This window comes from Theropithecus gelada, chromosome 1 (assembly GCF_003255815.1).
Source record: "Theropithecus gelada isolate Dixy chromosome 1, Tgel_1.0, whole genome shotgun sequence".
NCBI classification, from domain to species: domain Eukaryota; kingdom Metazoa; phylum Chordata; class Mammalia; order Primates; family Cercopithecidae; genus Theropithecus; species Theropithecus gelada.
Genome location: NC_037668.1, coordinates 80953025 through 80969900, shown reverse-complemented (window position 1 = coordinate 80969900; position 16876 = coordinate 80953025). Strand labels below are relative to the sequence as shown.

At 39.8% G+C, this 16876-nt stretch overlaps 1 protein-coding gene across 6 annotated transcripts in view; it reads right to left on the bottom strand.

The window, feature by feature from the left end:
* SCP2 (sterol carrier protein 2) overlaps positions 1-16876 on the bottom strand; it is a 124535-nt gene that overhangs the window by 16570 nt on the left and 91089 nt on the right. For 4 of the 6 annotated variants that reach the window (XM_025394320.1, XM_025394328.1, XM_025394324.1 and 1 more), the window contains one exon: positions 6620-6722. In XM_025394320.1, the coding sequence (XP_025250105.1) occupies positions 6620-6722 (103 nt within the window). Of the gene's footprint in view, positions 1-6619; positions 6723-13281; positions 13305-16876 lie in introns of those variants that run through there. The other 2 variants (XM_025394333.1, XM_025394334.1) reach the window with 2 other exon arrangements.

Sequence of the window (16876 nt, the reverse complement as noted above, 5' to 3'; positions counted from 1 at the left end):
GCTGCAGTGCAGTGGCACAATCTCGGCTCACTGCAAGCTCCGCCTCCCGGGTTCACACCATTCTCCTGCCTCAGCCTCCCAAGTAGCTGGGACTACAGGCACACGCCGCCACACTCGGCTAATTTTTTGTATTTTTAGTAGAGACGGGTTTTCACTGTGTTAGCCAGGATGGTCTTGATCTCCTGACCTCGTGATCCACCCGCCTCAGCCTCCCAAAGTGCTGAGATTACAGGTGTGAGCCACCGTGCCCAGCATCATAATATTAATTATTTTAAGAAAGACTAAAGTGTTTACAATGTTCAGGCACTGTGATAAGTACCTGAAATACTCAAATAATTACTGCCCCTGAGGAACTTACATAAACTGACATTAGATACTAACCTCTGTTTCTAAGTATGCAGAGAGCCTGGTCTAAGTTTACTATTTCTTTTTGTTGTGTTTTTGTTTTATAACAGCATTGAGACATAACTCATATCCTATAAAATTCATGCTTTTAAAGTATTTGATTCAGTGGTTGTTTTAGTATATTTAAGGTTGTACAACCAAAACCACTATCTAATTTTAGAGCATTCTTATTAACCCCCAAAAAAACTCACACCCGTTAGCAGTCATGTCCTGTCTCCTCTACCCCTCAGCCCCTGGCAACCACTAATCTACTTCCTGTCTCTACAGATTTGCTTATTATGCACATTTCATATAAATGAAATCACACAATATATTTGTGACTGCTTCTTTCACTTAGCATGATGTTTCCAAGGTTTATCCACATTGATGCATACATGGATCAGTCTGTCAATCCTTTTTTTTTGAAATGGAGTCAGTCTGTCACACAGGCTGGAGTGCAGTGGCATGTTTTGACTCACTGCAACCTCCTCCTCCTTGGTTCAAGTGATTCTCCCGCCTCAGCCTCCCAAGTAGCTGGGACTACAGGCATGCACCACCACGTGCCAAAAAAAGTACTAAAAGTTTTTGTGTTTTTAGTAGAGATGGGGTTTTACCATGTTGGCCTGGCTGGTCTCGAACTCCTGACCTCAAGTGATCCACCTACCTCGGCCTCCCAAAGTGCTGGGATTACAGGCATAAGCCACTGTGCCCGGCCTCCTTCAATCCTTTCTACGGCTAAATAATATTCCATTGTATGAGTGTAACATACTTTGTTAATGTATTCAGCAGTTGATGGTTGCTTCCATTTTTTCCTATTATGAATAATACTGCTACAGACATTTGTGTGCAAGTTTTTGTGTGAACACAGGCTCCTAATTTCTTTTGGTTACATATCTAGAAGTCGAATTGCTAGGTCATAAGGTCATGTTTAATTTTTTAAGGCACTCCCAAAGTGGCTACATCATGTCACAATCCCACCAGCAATTAATGAGGGTTTCCAATTTCTCCACATCCTCATAAACAATTGTTATTGGCTTTTTTTATTTTAGTCATCCTACTGGGTATGTCAACCTTTTTTTTTTTTTGAGATGAGTTTTGCTCAGGTTGGAGTGCTGTGGTGCAATCTCGGCTCACTGCAACATCTACCTCCTGGGTTCAAGCGATTCTCCTGCCTCAGCCTCACAAGTAGCTGGGATTACAGGCACACGCTACCACACGCAGCTAATTTTTTTGTATTTTTGGTAGAGATGGGGTTTCATCATGTTGGCCAGGCTGGTCTTGAACTCCTGGCCTCAAGTGATCCACCCACCTCAGCCTCCCAAAGTGCTGGGAATACAGGCATGAGCCACTGTGCCCAGTATGTCAACCTTTTTCTTATATACAGGTAGATCCCCTGAGAGCCACCTGGAATCTTGGACATGGGTCTTAGGACAAAACACTTGTTTTGCCCTAAAATATTTAGTCAGGGACTACTTATCTCAATAGTCATGGAGGCATCTCTTACATATGAGTATCCTGAAATTAACTACCAGTATTTTCTAGTTAAACCAAGAAACGAAAATGACTGTCAGGTTTTTCTTTTAAGTGAAAAAGAAATGCTCTTATGTTGGCTTCCCTTAAAAGAGCTCACTTAAATTATTTTAAGTTAACTGTAGAAAAAACTACTAACAACAATACTAATTATTTTGAGGGGCCTTCAAGTTTTTAATACTTTTGCATATATAATTTCTTTAATCTTCACAAAACCATACAAATAGTTGGGCAGACATTAATATTAGCTCATTAAGCAGAAAAAGCAATTGAGGCTCATAAAGATTAAGAATGCTTCTCCTCTATACTGCTGCCAAGTAGTACATCTAACACTAACATATCCATCTGGCACTCTCAGGCTTGAACTTCTTGGTGACTCCTCACAGTCAACAGGATGAAGTCTGTCTTTACATATTATCCTAGAGTCTTCATGATCTGAAGGATATTTGTCCGAACTCCAGCCACTTTCTCTTCCTCTTCATCTTTGAATTCCATGAACATGTTGAATTCCATGAACTTATGTGCCATGTGCTTGTATGCCTCCATGCCCTTACTCCTACCCCATCCCAGGACACTCACTTCTTCCTAGCCTCCACTCCCACCCCTGACCTCCTCATTCAAGTCTCAGCTCACATGCTAACTCTTTTGGGAAGGAGTCTCTATCTCCACCAGATACTTCGATGGCCCTCTGCACATAAACCCATGTTACTTTTTTCTGGAAATATTTTTCCATGTCTCTCGTCCCACTAAACTCTGTGTTCCCTGAGAGGCAGGGACATATGGCTAGTGGGTAGTACAACCAGAACTCAATCCCAGGTTGCTTTAATCCCAAATTCAATGCTACTTTCATTTGACCATACCACACTGAAACGGTAGGTCACACCAATATTTCTAAACTTTAGCCGATGACAGCAGAGCTGTATCTGCCACCATAAAATGAAGAAAGTTCAAAGTGTTCACATTCCTTAAAATCTTTTCTCTCAAGGTTCTGTGGAAATAATCTATAAGAGGGGGTTAATAACATTAGTGTGCTAGGCCACCTGAGAGGAAGGCTTCCTTTAGGGCCAGAGGCCCATGAATGACTATTTCCAGGTGCATCCATGCCATCTGCTTGCACAGTGCCTCAGGAATACAGCTATGTGCAGACACCAACAAGTTACAGCAGGAAAACACCAGCAAACATTTAGAAATTCTACCTGCATACTTGAAGAGAAATTCCTATAACCTTACTGCTTATCCTCCCACCTCCTTAAAATAGATAAGAGAATAATTTGCACTTGCTGTTACTTTTCAGAAACAACTGACCCTCTTATAAAATCACATCCCTTGGACAATAAAACATTTTCAATTGAAGTAGGGGAGTGAGAGAGGGCAAGGAAACTGATGAGGAGAGAGAGTTAAAAGGGAAAATAAAATACAGTTGTGAAATTGGAGATCATTAATACTAAGAAAGTTCTGAGTGCCTCCCTGCTTGAAGAAAAGTACTTTTTTCTGAGTAGGCAAAAGGTTAAGGAGTAGGTCCTGTCACAGACTTAATAGGGACAAAAAAATTAAGACAAAATTCAAAGAAGGGCAATGGAGAATTGCTAACAAAGACAGAAGTGGAAATAAAATCTTTGGCCAGGCTGCCTTTGCTAATGCAGAAAATGCATGAATTGACAAAAGATTCCAAGACTTTAACTTTCTAGTGCTGCAAACACTTAGGAAACTGACAATCGTGGGAAGGAGAAAGAAACAAGGAATCAAGGTTGGTAGGGAGGTTATAGAGAAAAGAATAAAAATGGAGCAAGAGGCATACATTTGCAAGGCTAAGAGAATACTGTAAAATAAAAACCACTCTACTTTGTTAATCCCAGTAATGAAGTATTCAATGATTGATATACTGCCATACCTCACACTTCATAGTAGATAGTCTCTACATTAATTTATTTGATTTTTTTTTCAGATGGAATAGGGTTGAAATAAATGAAGCAACTTGTCAGACACAACTATCCTATGTGTTCTTCTGCAGGAATATATTGGCAGCATTTTTAAAAACCAAAACTTTTAAGCTGAGACTTTATAGAGTGCAATTTCATTTTATAGGAACACTTATAATGAAAGAAGTTCAAGAAACGATGAGATATTTTTTCCTACTAGGTTGGCAAAGACTTTTTATTTTTATTTTATTTTATTTTACTTTTTTTGAGGTGGAGTCTCGCTGTGTCACCCAGGCTGGAGTGCAGTGGCATGACCTCGGCTCACTGCAACCCCCGCCTTCTGGGTTCAAGCGATTCTCCTGCCTCAGCAATAAAAATAAATAAATTTTTTAAAATGAAAAAATAGTCACTCTCATGAATTGGTAATGTTTGTAAATTAGTACCCTCTTGCTGGTGTAGTTTGGCAATATGTATCAATATACAAAATGCACATAGCCAACCACTCAACAATTTTCCTCCTTTATTTATATTAAATTGATCATAGCTTAAATACTTAAATATGAGTGCAAAAGGAAATTTATTACAGCACCGTTTTACTTGAAAATGTTAAATACAACCTGATATTCATCATAGGAAGCTATTTAAATTATGACAAATACATATGAATACATACTATGTATTAAAAATCAGGGTAAATGGCCAGGCACGGTGGCTCATGCCTGTAATCCTAGCACTTTGGGAGGCCAAGGCAGGCAGATCACAAGGTCAGGAGATAGAGACCTCCTGGCTAACATGGTGAAACCCTGTCTCTACTAAAAATAAAAAATTAGCTGGGTGTGGTGGCACGTGCCTGTAATCCCAGCTACTCGGGAAGCTGAGGCACGAGAATCGCTTGAACCAGGGAGGTGGTGGTTGCAGTGAGCCAAGATCGTGCCACTGAGCTCCAGCCTGGGTGACAGAGCGAGACTTTGTTTCACAAAAAAAAAAAAAAAAAAAAAAAGAGGGTAAAGATTTAGATTATGGCCATGGAACATACTGTCCAAAGAAAAACACAGGTTATAAAACAGGTAGCCCCATGTGGATGCATCCCAAGATGGTTGCAGGACAGGTCTGCAGCTTCTAGGCCAATGGCTGGCCCTGCTCTCCCTCAGGATGGTTGTAGATTATAATGAAAGTCCTGGGAATGTTGGGTTCTTTCACAAGACACATCAGTTATATCACCTGTATTCCCATCCACAGTGCAATCATCTCAGATATTAAGTAGTCCTTTGGCCTACAATAAGGGTTATGAGATAAGCACAATGTTTGCCTTTCATACCATGGCTCTAATGTGGTGAAATACAGTTTAAACATTCTATTTATTCCAGCCCACTTTGATCACCTTAATAGATGTGTAATTTGCATTGTGATTATGGCTGTAACCATGCCTTGTATGGTCTGAGATCTAAAATCAATAATGAAATACATCCAAGCAGAGGCTCATGACTGTAATCCCAACACTTTGGGAGACCAAGGTGAAAGGATCACTTGAGCCCAGGGGCTCAAGGCTGCAGTGAGCCGTGATCATGCCACTGCACTCCCATTCTGGGAGACAAAGTGAGACTCTGTCTCAAAAAAAAAAAAAGAAAGAGATCCCAAGATTCCTCTAAGTTTAAAACAATGAAATAAATATCAATTTTGCCTGGAGAGTTATTTTTAGATTGCCTTAGTATGACTATTACCTATCAAGAATTATTGTACATAAAAAATAGATCAGCATATATAGTATAATAAAAAACAACAGGTGTTGTGGTGGGCGTGGTGGCTCACCCCTGTAATCCCAGCACTTTGGGAGGCCAAGGCGGGTGCATCACTTGAGGTCAGGAGTTCAAGACCAGCCTGGTCAACATGGTGAAACCCTGTCTCTACTAAAAATACAAAAATTAGACTGGCGTGGTGGTGGGCGCCTGTAATCCCAGCTACTCAGGAGGCAGAGGCACGAGAATTGCATGGACCCGGGAGGTGAAAGTTGCAGTGAGCCAAGATGGTACCACTGCACTCCAGCCTTGAAGACAGAGCAAGACCCTGTCTCAAAACAAAACAAAACAACAAAACAACAGGTATTATATGACCCTAGCTTAAAACTATAAGTTAATATACACAGAGAGAGATGTTTGAAAGAACGTTAACCACTGTTAACATTTCAGTAAACTCTGAGTGGCAGAATTTGGGGAGATTTTAAACTTTTGTTTAAAAGGTTAAAACAAAAGTATAGTATAAAATTTATATTATTCATAAACATACATTTCTGTATAGTATAAATTTTTTAAACTAGCATCATTTTTAAAACAAAAAATTTTTAACTACTTTAAGAAATCAAAACACAATTTCTTTTTACAAAGAATTTTGATCTATGTAAAAAAAGGCTCGTTTTAAATATTATTCTTTGGAATGATTTTAAGACCTTCTTAATTCAAAGGAAATTATACCAAAATAAATTAGAATCCCTTTACATTTGAACTTTGCCCATAACTGAATAACCCTCTGACAAAGAGGACCTAGAAAAGAGCGACAATTTTAACAGTATTTATCATAGTTTTTTAAGCTCAAATCTGGAGATTTATACATTACTGAAATGCATTTCTTTTAGAATTACAAGGAAGCCTTAATAGACACTCAGAAATCTAACTACACTCAATAGTTGAAAACATGATATAAATTTTCAATTGTACCACCTCGTGGCAACACCTGTGTCTGCTTCCTCTAGCCTCAAGGTCCTTCCTGGCAATATTTTACATAAATCTTACCTCTTCAAGTTTCTTCTCAATCTCCTTAAAGACAAGATTTGCCTTAAATCCATCACTTGCAGAGTTGGTTGGAGCCGCTTCAATTTGATGAGTTCTAAACGAACTGGGGGAAAGAAACCGTTTCAATTCATGGAGTCACAGAGGTACTAGGTTTTTCAACATTTATAAGATAGTAATATTCAAAATTTTCAAAAACCACAAGAACAGAGATGTTGCAAATCTTATCCAAAGGAAATCTTTAGTAAGCATATAAAATAATTAAGCTTGGCCAGGCGAGATGGCTCATGCCTGTAGTCCCTGCACTTTGGAAGGCTGAGGCAAGCGGATCACCTGAAATCAGGGGTTCAAGACCAGCCTGACCACCATGGAGAAACCCCGTCTCTACTAAAAACACAAAAATTAGCTGGGCATGCATGCCTGTAATCCCAGCTACTCAGGAGGCTGACATAGGAGAATCGCTTGAACCTAGGATGCGGAGGTTGCAGTGAACCGAGATCGCGCCATTGCACTCCATGCTGGGCAACAAGAGTGAAACTCCGTCACAAACAAACAATTAAGCTCTTCTTCCCATTTTTTCAACACATAATCAGCTCATTAGGAGCTAGAATTTTTTCTTGAAAATACAGTAAACCAAAGAAGCTACCTTCATGAATCTTACATGCTAGTGGAGGAGACAATTTAGAAACAAAAAAATAAATAACATAGTTATCTGGACACAGTGGCTCACACCTGTAATCCCAGCACTTTGGGAGTCCAAGACAGACAGATCGCTTGAGCTCAGGAGTTTGAGACCAGCCTGGGCAACATGGCGAAACCTCAACTCTACAAAAAATACAAAAATTAGCCTGGTATGGTGGTGCCTGCCTGTAGTTCAGCTACTCAGGAGGCTGAGGTGGAAGGATCGCTTGAACCTGGGTGATGGAACCAGACCATTTCTACATAAATAAGTAAGTTATTTATTAACTCTATTATGGTGGCATGTGCCTGTAGTGCCAGCTACTCAGGAGGCTAAAGCGGAAGGATCACCTGAGCCTGGGAGATAGAGGCTGCAGTGAGCTATGATCGCACTGCTGCACCCCAGTCTGGGTGAGAGAGTTAGACCCTGTCAAAAAAAAAAAAAAACAGTGCTCCTTTCTCTTTCCCTTTTCCTTCTATCATTTCATACTTTTTTTTTTCTCTGTCTCTCTCTCACAGGGACTCTGTCACCCAGGCTGGAGTGCAGTGGTCCAATCATAGCTTACTGTAACCTCAAACTCCTGGGCTCAGGCAATCTTGCCTCAGCCTCCCGAGTAAGCTGGGACTACAGGCGCATGCCACCATGCCCAGCTAATTTTTAAGATTTTTTGTACAAACAGGGGCCTTGTTATGTTGCCCAGGCTGGTCTCAAACTCCAGGGCTCAATCAATCCTCCCACATAGGCCTCCCAAAGTGCTGAGATTACAGATGTAAGCCACCGTGCCTGGCCTCATTTCATAAATATTTAATGACTTCTTGCTACATGCCAAGCAAGACATTTCAAAACACTGGGGATATGACGGTGAACGGATCAGACCCAGTCTCTGCACTCACTGAGTTTATATTCTTCCAGTGGAGGAGAAAAAGAAGTGAACACAAAATAACTGCAAACTGTACCAAGTATTATGAAACGGAGGAGTAGGGTGACCATAGTTTACTATACATTTATATTTCTAAACAGCAAAAAAGAGAATAATTCAAAAGAGAATAATTCAAATGTTTCTAAAATAAAGAAAAGACAAATATTTAAGGTGATGGATATCCCAAGTATACTGATTTGATCTTCACAAATTACACGAATGTATTAAATTATTACTTGTACCCTGACACTATGTACATCAGTTATGCATCAATAAAAAATAATTTTAAATTAGAAAAAAAGGAACCTACTTTAGGAAGGACACTCAAGGAATGACCTCTAAGACCTTATTAAAGGAAGAAAAGGAGCTAGCCATTCAAAGAGGAAACTGCAAAGATCCTGAGGGAGACAGGAGTATGTTAAAAGAAAGTTAAGTAAGACCAGAGTCTCTACAATACAGTAGGTGTGGGGAGAGTAACATGAAATGAAATTGGAGAACAAGGCAAGCCAAATGATGATGCAGGTAGGCCAAAGTAGGGAATTTGGAAATCCACAGAAATGGTAACAGGGAAGTGAAATTGTTTGATTTGTGATTATTCTTACAACAGTGTGCTGAATGAATGAGGATGGAGAGGAGCAAGAGGAGCGGGCACTAGTTAGGAGGCTGTTGGAATAATCCAGATAGGAGGTGATGGTGGCCTGGACTACAGAGGCAGTCTGCCAGTGGATAGAGAGTGGGGATAGATTCAAAATAGAAATAGAATCCACAAGCCTTGCTGTGGGGGTGAGGGAGATATAAAGAGGAAAGGGCAAGGATTACCCAGGCATTTGGCCTGAATAACTTGGTGATGGAAATGCCATTACTAGGACAAGGAGGAATGTAGTGGGAATAGAGGGGATCCAAGTTCTGTTTAAGGCACAGTAAGTATAATATCTTACAATACAAGAAAGCCATTGGATATGAGAGTCTGGAGCTCAGTGGAGAGGGCCAGCTAGAGATAAAATGGAGTAATCATCAGCATAGTGAAAGCATTTAAATCCCTGGGCAGGGACTGTAAGAGAATTATAGAGAAACAAGAGAGCCCTGGACAATGCCCTTTAGACCTCCAATACTCAGAAGCCAGGGACAGAAGGGAAAGAGCAGCCAGTGATGCGAGAAGAAAACCAGAAGAGAATGGTGTCACAGGAGCCAGGAGCAAGATTTCAGGAAGGAGGGGCAAACTGTCAAATGCTGCCCGAAGGTCAAGTACCCACTAGATGTGGCACATGGAGAGTACAGATGACCCTGACAAAAGCAGTCTTCAGTGGGTGGAAGTCAGATTATATAGTGAATTGAAGAGTGAACAGAAGAGGGAAATAGACACAGCGTGGCTCTTTTGAGACATTAGTTTTAGTGGAACAGTAAAATGAGGTGGTCTCTGGAGAGGAATGTGGTGGTATCAAGAGTTGTGGGTTTTTTTGTTTTTGTTTTTGTATTTTTTTTGGTGGGGAAGGATAAAGATGAAATCTTTATTTTGACTAATCTCTTAAAGAAATGTAGCATTTCTGGGCAGGCGTGGTAGCTCACGCCTGTAATTCCAGCACTTTGGGAGGCCAAGGTAGGTGGATCACCTGAGGTCAAGAGCTCGAGACCAGCCTGGCCAACATATTGAAACCCCGTCTCTACTAAAAATACAAAAATTAGCTGGGCATTGTGGTTTGCGCCTGTAATCCCAGCTACTCAGGAGTCTGAGGCATAAGCATTCGCTTGAACCCAGGAGACAACTGCACTCCAGCCTGGGCAACAGAGCAAGACTCTGTCTCAAAAAAAAAAAAAGAAAGAAAGAAAGAAATGTAGCATTTCCTCCTGGATGTGGGCATATGAGAGTCCTGTAACTTTTAAAACATATTTTATTTTCCAATTTTTTATTGTGTTAAAATACACATAAAATTTACCATACTAACCATATTTAAGTGTTCAGTTTAGTAGTATTAAATACAGTCATAATGTTGTGCAATCATCACCACCTTTCATCTCCATAACTCTTTTCATCTTGCAAAACTGAAACTCTACCCATTAAAGAGTAACTCCCCACTTTCCCCTGCTTCCAACCCCTGGCAACCACCGTTCTACTTTCTGTCTCTATAATTTTGACTACTCTAGGTACTATGATTCTAAGTGGAATAATATAGTATTTGTCTTTTTGTGACTGACATATCACTTGGCATAATGTTCTCAAGGATCATCCATCCTGTAGCAGATCAGGATTTTTAGAAAGGCTGGGTTTCATCTAAGATGAACAAATCAGAACAGGTATGCCTGATGATGGTGAGGAACCTGGAGCAAGGAGATGGAAGGAGAGAAATCTTGTAGCCTGTGACAGGACGAGGAGACTCAAGCAAAGAAAGAGGATCAGATGGGTGTAATTCTAGTGTAGTGGGTCTGTAGGTCTTGGATGGAAGTTGAGGCAGTTTGGGTTTAATGGTTTCTATTTCTCAACAAAGCATAAGGCAAAGTAATCAGCAGAGAGTGAGGGTGAAAGGGAGGGTGTGGAGAGTCTAAATTGAAAAGACAGCCTACTAGAGGAATCATAATATATGAACAAGGCATGGAACCTTAGCTCTAGCAAGCAGACTCTGTGCAGTCCTCAGAGCACAGAATGCCACCTCACACCTCTATGCCTTTGCCACTGCTGCACCCTGGCTCCAGAATACCTCCACCTTAGCAAACTCCATTTCTCCCTTCGAGACCCAGCCCATTCAGGAAACTCCTATTCTGTGAAACCCTACTAAATGTCAACAGCATAAGAGCAGATACCATACTTTTTCTTAAAAAAAAAAAAAAAAAAAAAAAAATCTCTGTATTGCCAGTTCCCAGCAAATCATAGGCACTGGTGAATAGTAACTGAATGGAACTGAAGTTACACTGAATTCTCCCTTGCCTAACTCCTAATTCCTTCCTGTTCCATTCAGAGCAGAATTATCTATGGTACACTATTTTGTCTTGGTCAAAAGTCTGAATATGTAACCTAAAATCAGGTAGCCACAACTAGTTCTCCACAAGCCAATTTCATTTCACTGGTCCAATTTTTCAGTTACTTTTAATCATCATTGTGCCCTTTTCCAAACTTGCCACGTCGTGCATGTTCCCAAAGGTCACAGATGTGTCTTTTATCTTGCTTGTTTTGAAAAGTTCATGAAGTTAGTGATTAACCAGCTTTTCATCCAGATTAAGATAAAAGTTAATATGTCAAGTTTTATCAATATTTTCTGAAAACACCTCATTCCTTAAAATTTATATATGTGCCCTGCCCTAAGAAAACTGAATGTATCAAATTAAACTCAGAGAGTATTCACATTCACAAAAGGATGTTCCTCATGATTTCTTTACATAAAAAGTTCTTTTACTAAATTCCAATTGGTTTTATTTTTTTTAATTTGGTTTATATATGTTTCCTGGAATAAATCTAGTATATAAACATTGAAAGGAAACCTGAAGACAAAAACCAGCAAATATCTTACTTAGTATATGAATTCCCTCCATGATTCTTTAAAATTTTCATTCTAAGGCCTAAAACAGGCTCTGCTACAACAATGTCAAAGACTGAGAGCACAGAGTAGCCAGGAGAACAGAAGCACTGCACTCAGCTAGAACCTTGATTCCTACCACTCAAGGCTCTCTCTCCTTAGATAAGTTATTTTAACTCTGATCATCAGTCTCATCTATAAACAGGAATACCTAATGTGTGGGACTTTTATGAGGATTAAAGAAAGAAATACATGTGAAACACCTAGTGTGGTCCTGGCACACACCAGGCCCTCAAAAAGTGATTGTGAAAGAACTCTTACAACTCAATAATTAAAATACAAAGACTCCAATTTTCAAATGCCAAAGGATCTGAAAAGGCTTTTCTCCAAAGAAGATACGCAGATAGCCAATAAACATGAAAAGATACTGATCATCAATAGCCATCAGGGAAATGCAAAGCACAATGAAATACCACCTCACAACCACTAGGATGGCTAAAATTAAAAAGATAACAAAACGTAATGACAGAATGTGGAGAAATTGGAACCTTCAGCCATATAAAGGAATCAAGTACTGATATATGCCACAACATGGATGAATCTTGACATTATGCTAAATGAAAGAAGCTAGTCACCAAAGGCCATATAATGTATGATTTCATTTACATACAATGTCCATAACAGGCAAATCCATAGAGACAGAAAGTAGGTTAGTGTTTGCCAGAGACTGCAAGGAGGAATTACTAATGGGTACACACTTTCTCTTGAGGTGATGAAAACATTCTAAGATTAATTGCAGTAATGACTGCACAACTTTGTCATAGGCTAAAAACCACTGAACAGACACTTAAAATGTGTGAATTGTGGGCATGTGAATTAGGTCTTAATAAAGTTATTTGAAATAATTTTTTTTAAATGGTTGATGAGGCCAGGCATGGTGGCTTATGCCTATAACCCCAGCACTTTGGAAGTCCAAGGCAGGTGGATCACATCAGGCCAGGAGTTCAAGACCAGCCTGGAAAAAATGGCAAAATACCGTCTCTACTAAAAATACAAAAATTAGCTGGGCCTGGTGGCCTACAACTGTAGTCCCAGCTACTCGGGAGGCTGAGGCACAAGAATCGCTTGAAACCAGGAGGCAGAGGTTGTGGTGAGATGAGATCACACCACTGCATTACAGCCTGGGTGACAAGGCAAGACTCTGTCTAAAAAAAAAAAAAAAGAAAAGAAAGAAGAAAGAAAAGAAAAGAAAAGAAAAGAAAAGAAAGAAAGAAAGAAAGAAAGAAAGAAAGAAAGAAAGAAAGAAAGAAAGAAAGAAAGAAAGAAAGAAAGAAAGAAAAGAAAAGAGAGAGAGACAAAGAAAGAAAAAAAGAAAGGTAAGAAAGATAAGAAAGAAAGAAAGAAAGAAAGAAAGAAAGAAAGAAAGAAAGAAAGAAAGAAAGAAAGAAAGAAAAAAGAAAAGAAAAGAAAAAGGCCGAGCTCAGTGGCTCATGCCTGTAAGCCCAGCACTTTGGGAGGCCAAGGTGGGAGGATCACTTGAGGTCAGGAGTTCAAGACCAGCCTGGCCAACATGGGAAACCCCATCTCTACTAAAAATACAAAAATTAGCCAGCTAGGCCTAGTGGTGCATGCCTGTAGTCCCAGCTACTCAAGAGGCTGAGGCAAGAGAATTGCTTGAACCCAGGAGGCAAAAGCTGCAGTGAGCCAAGATCGCACCACTGCACTCTAGCCTGGGCGACACAGCAAGACTCCGTCTCAAAAAAAAAAAAAAAAAAAAGGTTGACGGCCAGGCATGGTGGCTCACGCCTGTTATCTCAGCACTTTGGGAGGCCAAGCCAGGTGGATCACTTGAGCCCAAGAGTTCAAGACCAACCTGAGCAACATGGCAAAACCCTACCTCTACAAAAAAAATACCAAAATTAGCTGGGCATGACAGTGTGTGCCTGTGGTCCCAACTACTCAGGAGGTTGAGGTGGGAAGATTATCTGACCCTGGGGAGGTTGAGGCTGCAGTGACCCATGATAACATCACTGCAATCCAGCCTGGATGACAGAGTGAGACTCTATCTAAAAAAAACAGTGGTTGCTGTTATTCTTAGTGTTTGGGAAGATTATAAAGTCCTGCACTGTAATCAAACCTTCATCTCTAGAACTAAAATTTAACCAGTAATCAGTTTGTTCTGATTGGAGATGGTTGTACAGTACACATAAGTTTCAGGGAATATCAGGTTCATTTGTAATCAGCTACTCCCCATGACCTCAGAGCAGGCACATGGTTCCATCACACATAGAAATACAGCCCACAGAGTTGAGAGCTGGAAGACAAACAAAGAAACCTCATAGAGGTATGGTGGGAGATATGATAAGATCCTCTTTGGCCAAGCTGTGGGCTTCAATGAGTTGGATATGTTCCCCATTCTGTACTAAAAATTTAAGTTCATTTTTTCCTAAACCCCTAGGTAATATTTGTAATTAATAAATAAAACAATTTTCAGGCTGGGCGCAGTGGCTCACATCTGTAACCCCAGCACTATGGGAGGCCAAGGTGGGCAGACTGCTTGACTCCAGGAATTTGAGATCAACCTAGGCAACACAGTAAAACCCTGTCTCTATAAAATTAAATTAAATTAAACTAAGATAGAACCATTTTTGACCTTTAACCAGTGACACGACTAGAGAAATAGGAAAGAAGAAAGGAAAATGCATTGGGAAATTAAAAACCAACAGTTTATTGAGCAACTACAATGTGTGGCAGATATTTTGAATTTGATATTTTCTGATCCCTAAAGTACGTATTTTCAGTATTTTCTAAATAAGGAAAAGGCTAAATTAATATGCTCAAAGCCAGTAGTGTGATCAAAAAGTAGATAAGGTGCTCTTCCCACTGATCAAAACTGTCTCTGATGGCACGGCGCAGTGGCTCACATCTGTAATCCCAGCACTTTGGGAGGCCGAGGCAGGTGGATCACTTGAGTTCAGGAGTTTGAGACCAGCCTGGACAACATGGCAAAACTCTATCTCTACTAAAAATAAAAAAGTTAGCCAGGCATGGTAGCACACGCCTGTAATCTCAGCTACTCAGGAGGCTGAGGCACAAGAATCACATGAACCCAGGAGGCGGAGGTTGCAGTGAGCCGAGACTGTGCCACTGCACTCCAACCTGGATGACAGAGGGAGACTCCATCTCAAAAAAAAAAAAAAAATCTGTCTCTGGTAACTCTAGTCTATAAAATTTAAAAAGTTGTCACATACAAGTGACATTTAACTAGTTTTATAAATTCCTCATTCTAACTGCTAACAAACTGGTGACTACATGAGTATGGAAACAGACATACATCACATTAAGATTATTGTGTGCATTCCTTAAATATCTATTTTAAAACAAAACTAAAGTAATGCTTGCGTGTGCTACTGCGCTTGCTGAAAAGGCCTAGAAGTAATAATAACAAGCACACAGCTAACAGCCATTTGTGGTTTCCATATACCATTCTCTACTGAAAGGAACCAGGACTCAGAGAAATGACTGATCCTAGGGCTGAGGCTGGAATCTCTTCTTGTGCTAGAAAGTAAGGAACTACTAAAAGGAATCATAGGGAAAAACGAATCAACTTGATCAGGTTCCCACTGGCCAAATCAGGGGCATTTTGAAAATCAAAATAATTGATACCACTTTACTATAACCCAGTGAATACAATAAGAATTCATGAGTTTGTATGTATGTATATATAAATACATGAATAAATTTTGAAATGGAAGACAACGGAAAGTTCTTCCTTACAGAATAATGCCAGGTAAAAAGTAAAGAAAAAATGGTATCATCTCAAAGCATCTTGCTGCAAATTCTCATTAACTACAAAGAAAAGAACAGCAACTTTTCAGAGGAAAACATGGTAGATGCCACATTAAGTGAATAAAGCTAACACCACCAATATGGGTTAAACAACCTCATGCACCTCCAGATATGATGCACCTAGAAGGATACAACATCACTTCATGCTGCAAAAAATGTGTAATTTGAATCATTTCAAAACCATAATCCCATTTTGTCCCTCTACCCAGACACACACAAAATAATCTACTCTGTACCCACACAGCACAACCCCTTGTCAAACCTCCTTGTATTTTCAAATTTCTGTACCTATGTACAGACTTGAATGCCCTTCTCCTGTACTTCTGCTGGGCAATCCTAGTCATCTCAGCTCAAATTTACTTTCTTCATAATAATTTCTTCCTCTGAGCTTCTACAGCATTTTGAAAAAGAGTATGTTGACTCTGTCTCAAAAAAAAAAAAAAACCCATAAAAACTTAAGATTCAATATCTTTTATTCCAGTTCAATAAACATATGAGAGATTCTAGGAACAAGAGATGTAAGTCACAGTCTTAGGCCTCAAGGATTTCATATAATAAAGGGAATTAAAAACTGGATACAGTGCAACCAAACCAACTAGATAGTACCCAAAAACGTACAAAGTGCTGTGGATATTCAAAGAGAGATGGTATTTGAGACGGGCTTTAAATTATAAGTCTTACAACAGAAATTATATTCTGGGCAGAGAAAGAGGAGAGGACAAGAGAAGAGATCCAAGAGCTTACAGAAGAATATAATAGACTCAATAAAAGAAGTGTGTCTCCATGTATACATATGTAACAAACCTGCACATTGTGCACATGTACCCTACAACTTAGAGTATAATTAAAAAAAAAAAAAGAGGTGTGTCTCATATCCTTTGTTGGAGAAACAAAAAAGTGTGAATAAATGATTAAATAATTACCAAGAATTTCAAAAAAGGGAGCCAATTAATGTCAAAAGCTACAGCAGGGTTAAAGAGAGTAAATAGGGAAAATAAAGACAAGGTTATTCAATTTCATTTAGATCCTGGTGGCCTTACCTGACACTGACCTCAATGGTGAGGTAAAAAATTAGACTGTGAGGTATTCCAGCTTGAAAAAATAAAGGTGGCCGGGCGCGGTGGCTCAAGCCTGTAATCCCTGCACTTTGGGAGGCCGAAACGGGCGGATCACGAGGTCAGGAGATCGAGACCATCCTGGCTAACATGGTGAAACCCCGTCTCTACTAAAAAATACAAAAAACTAGCCGGGCGCGGTGGCGGGCGCCTGTAGTCCGGGCTACTCAGGAGGCTGAGGCAGGAGAATGG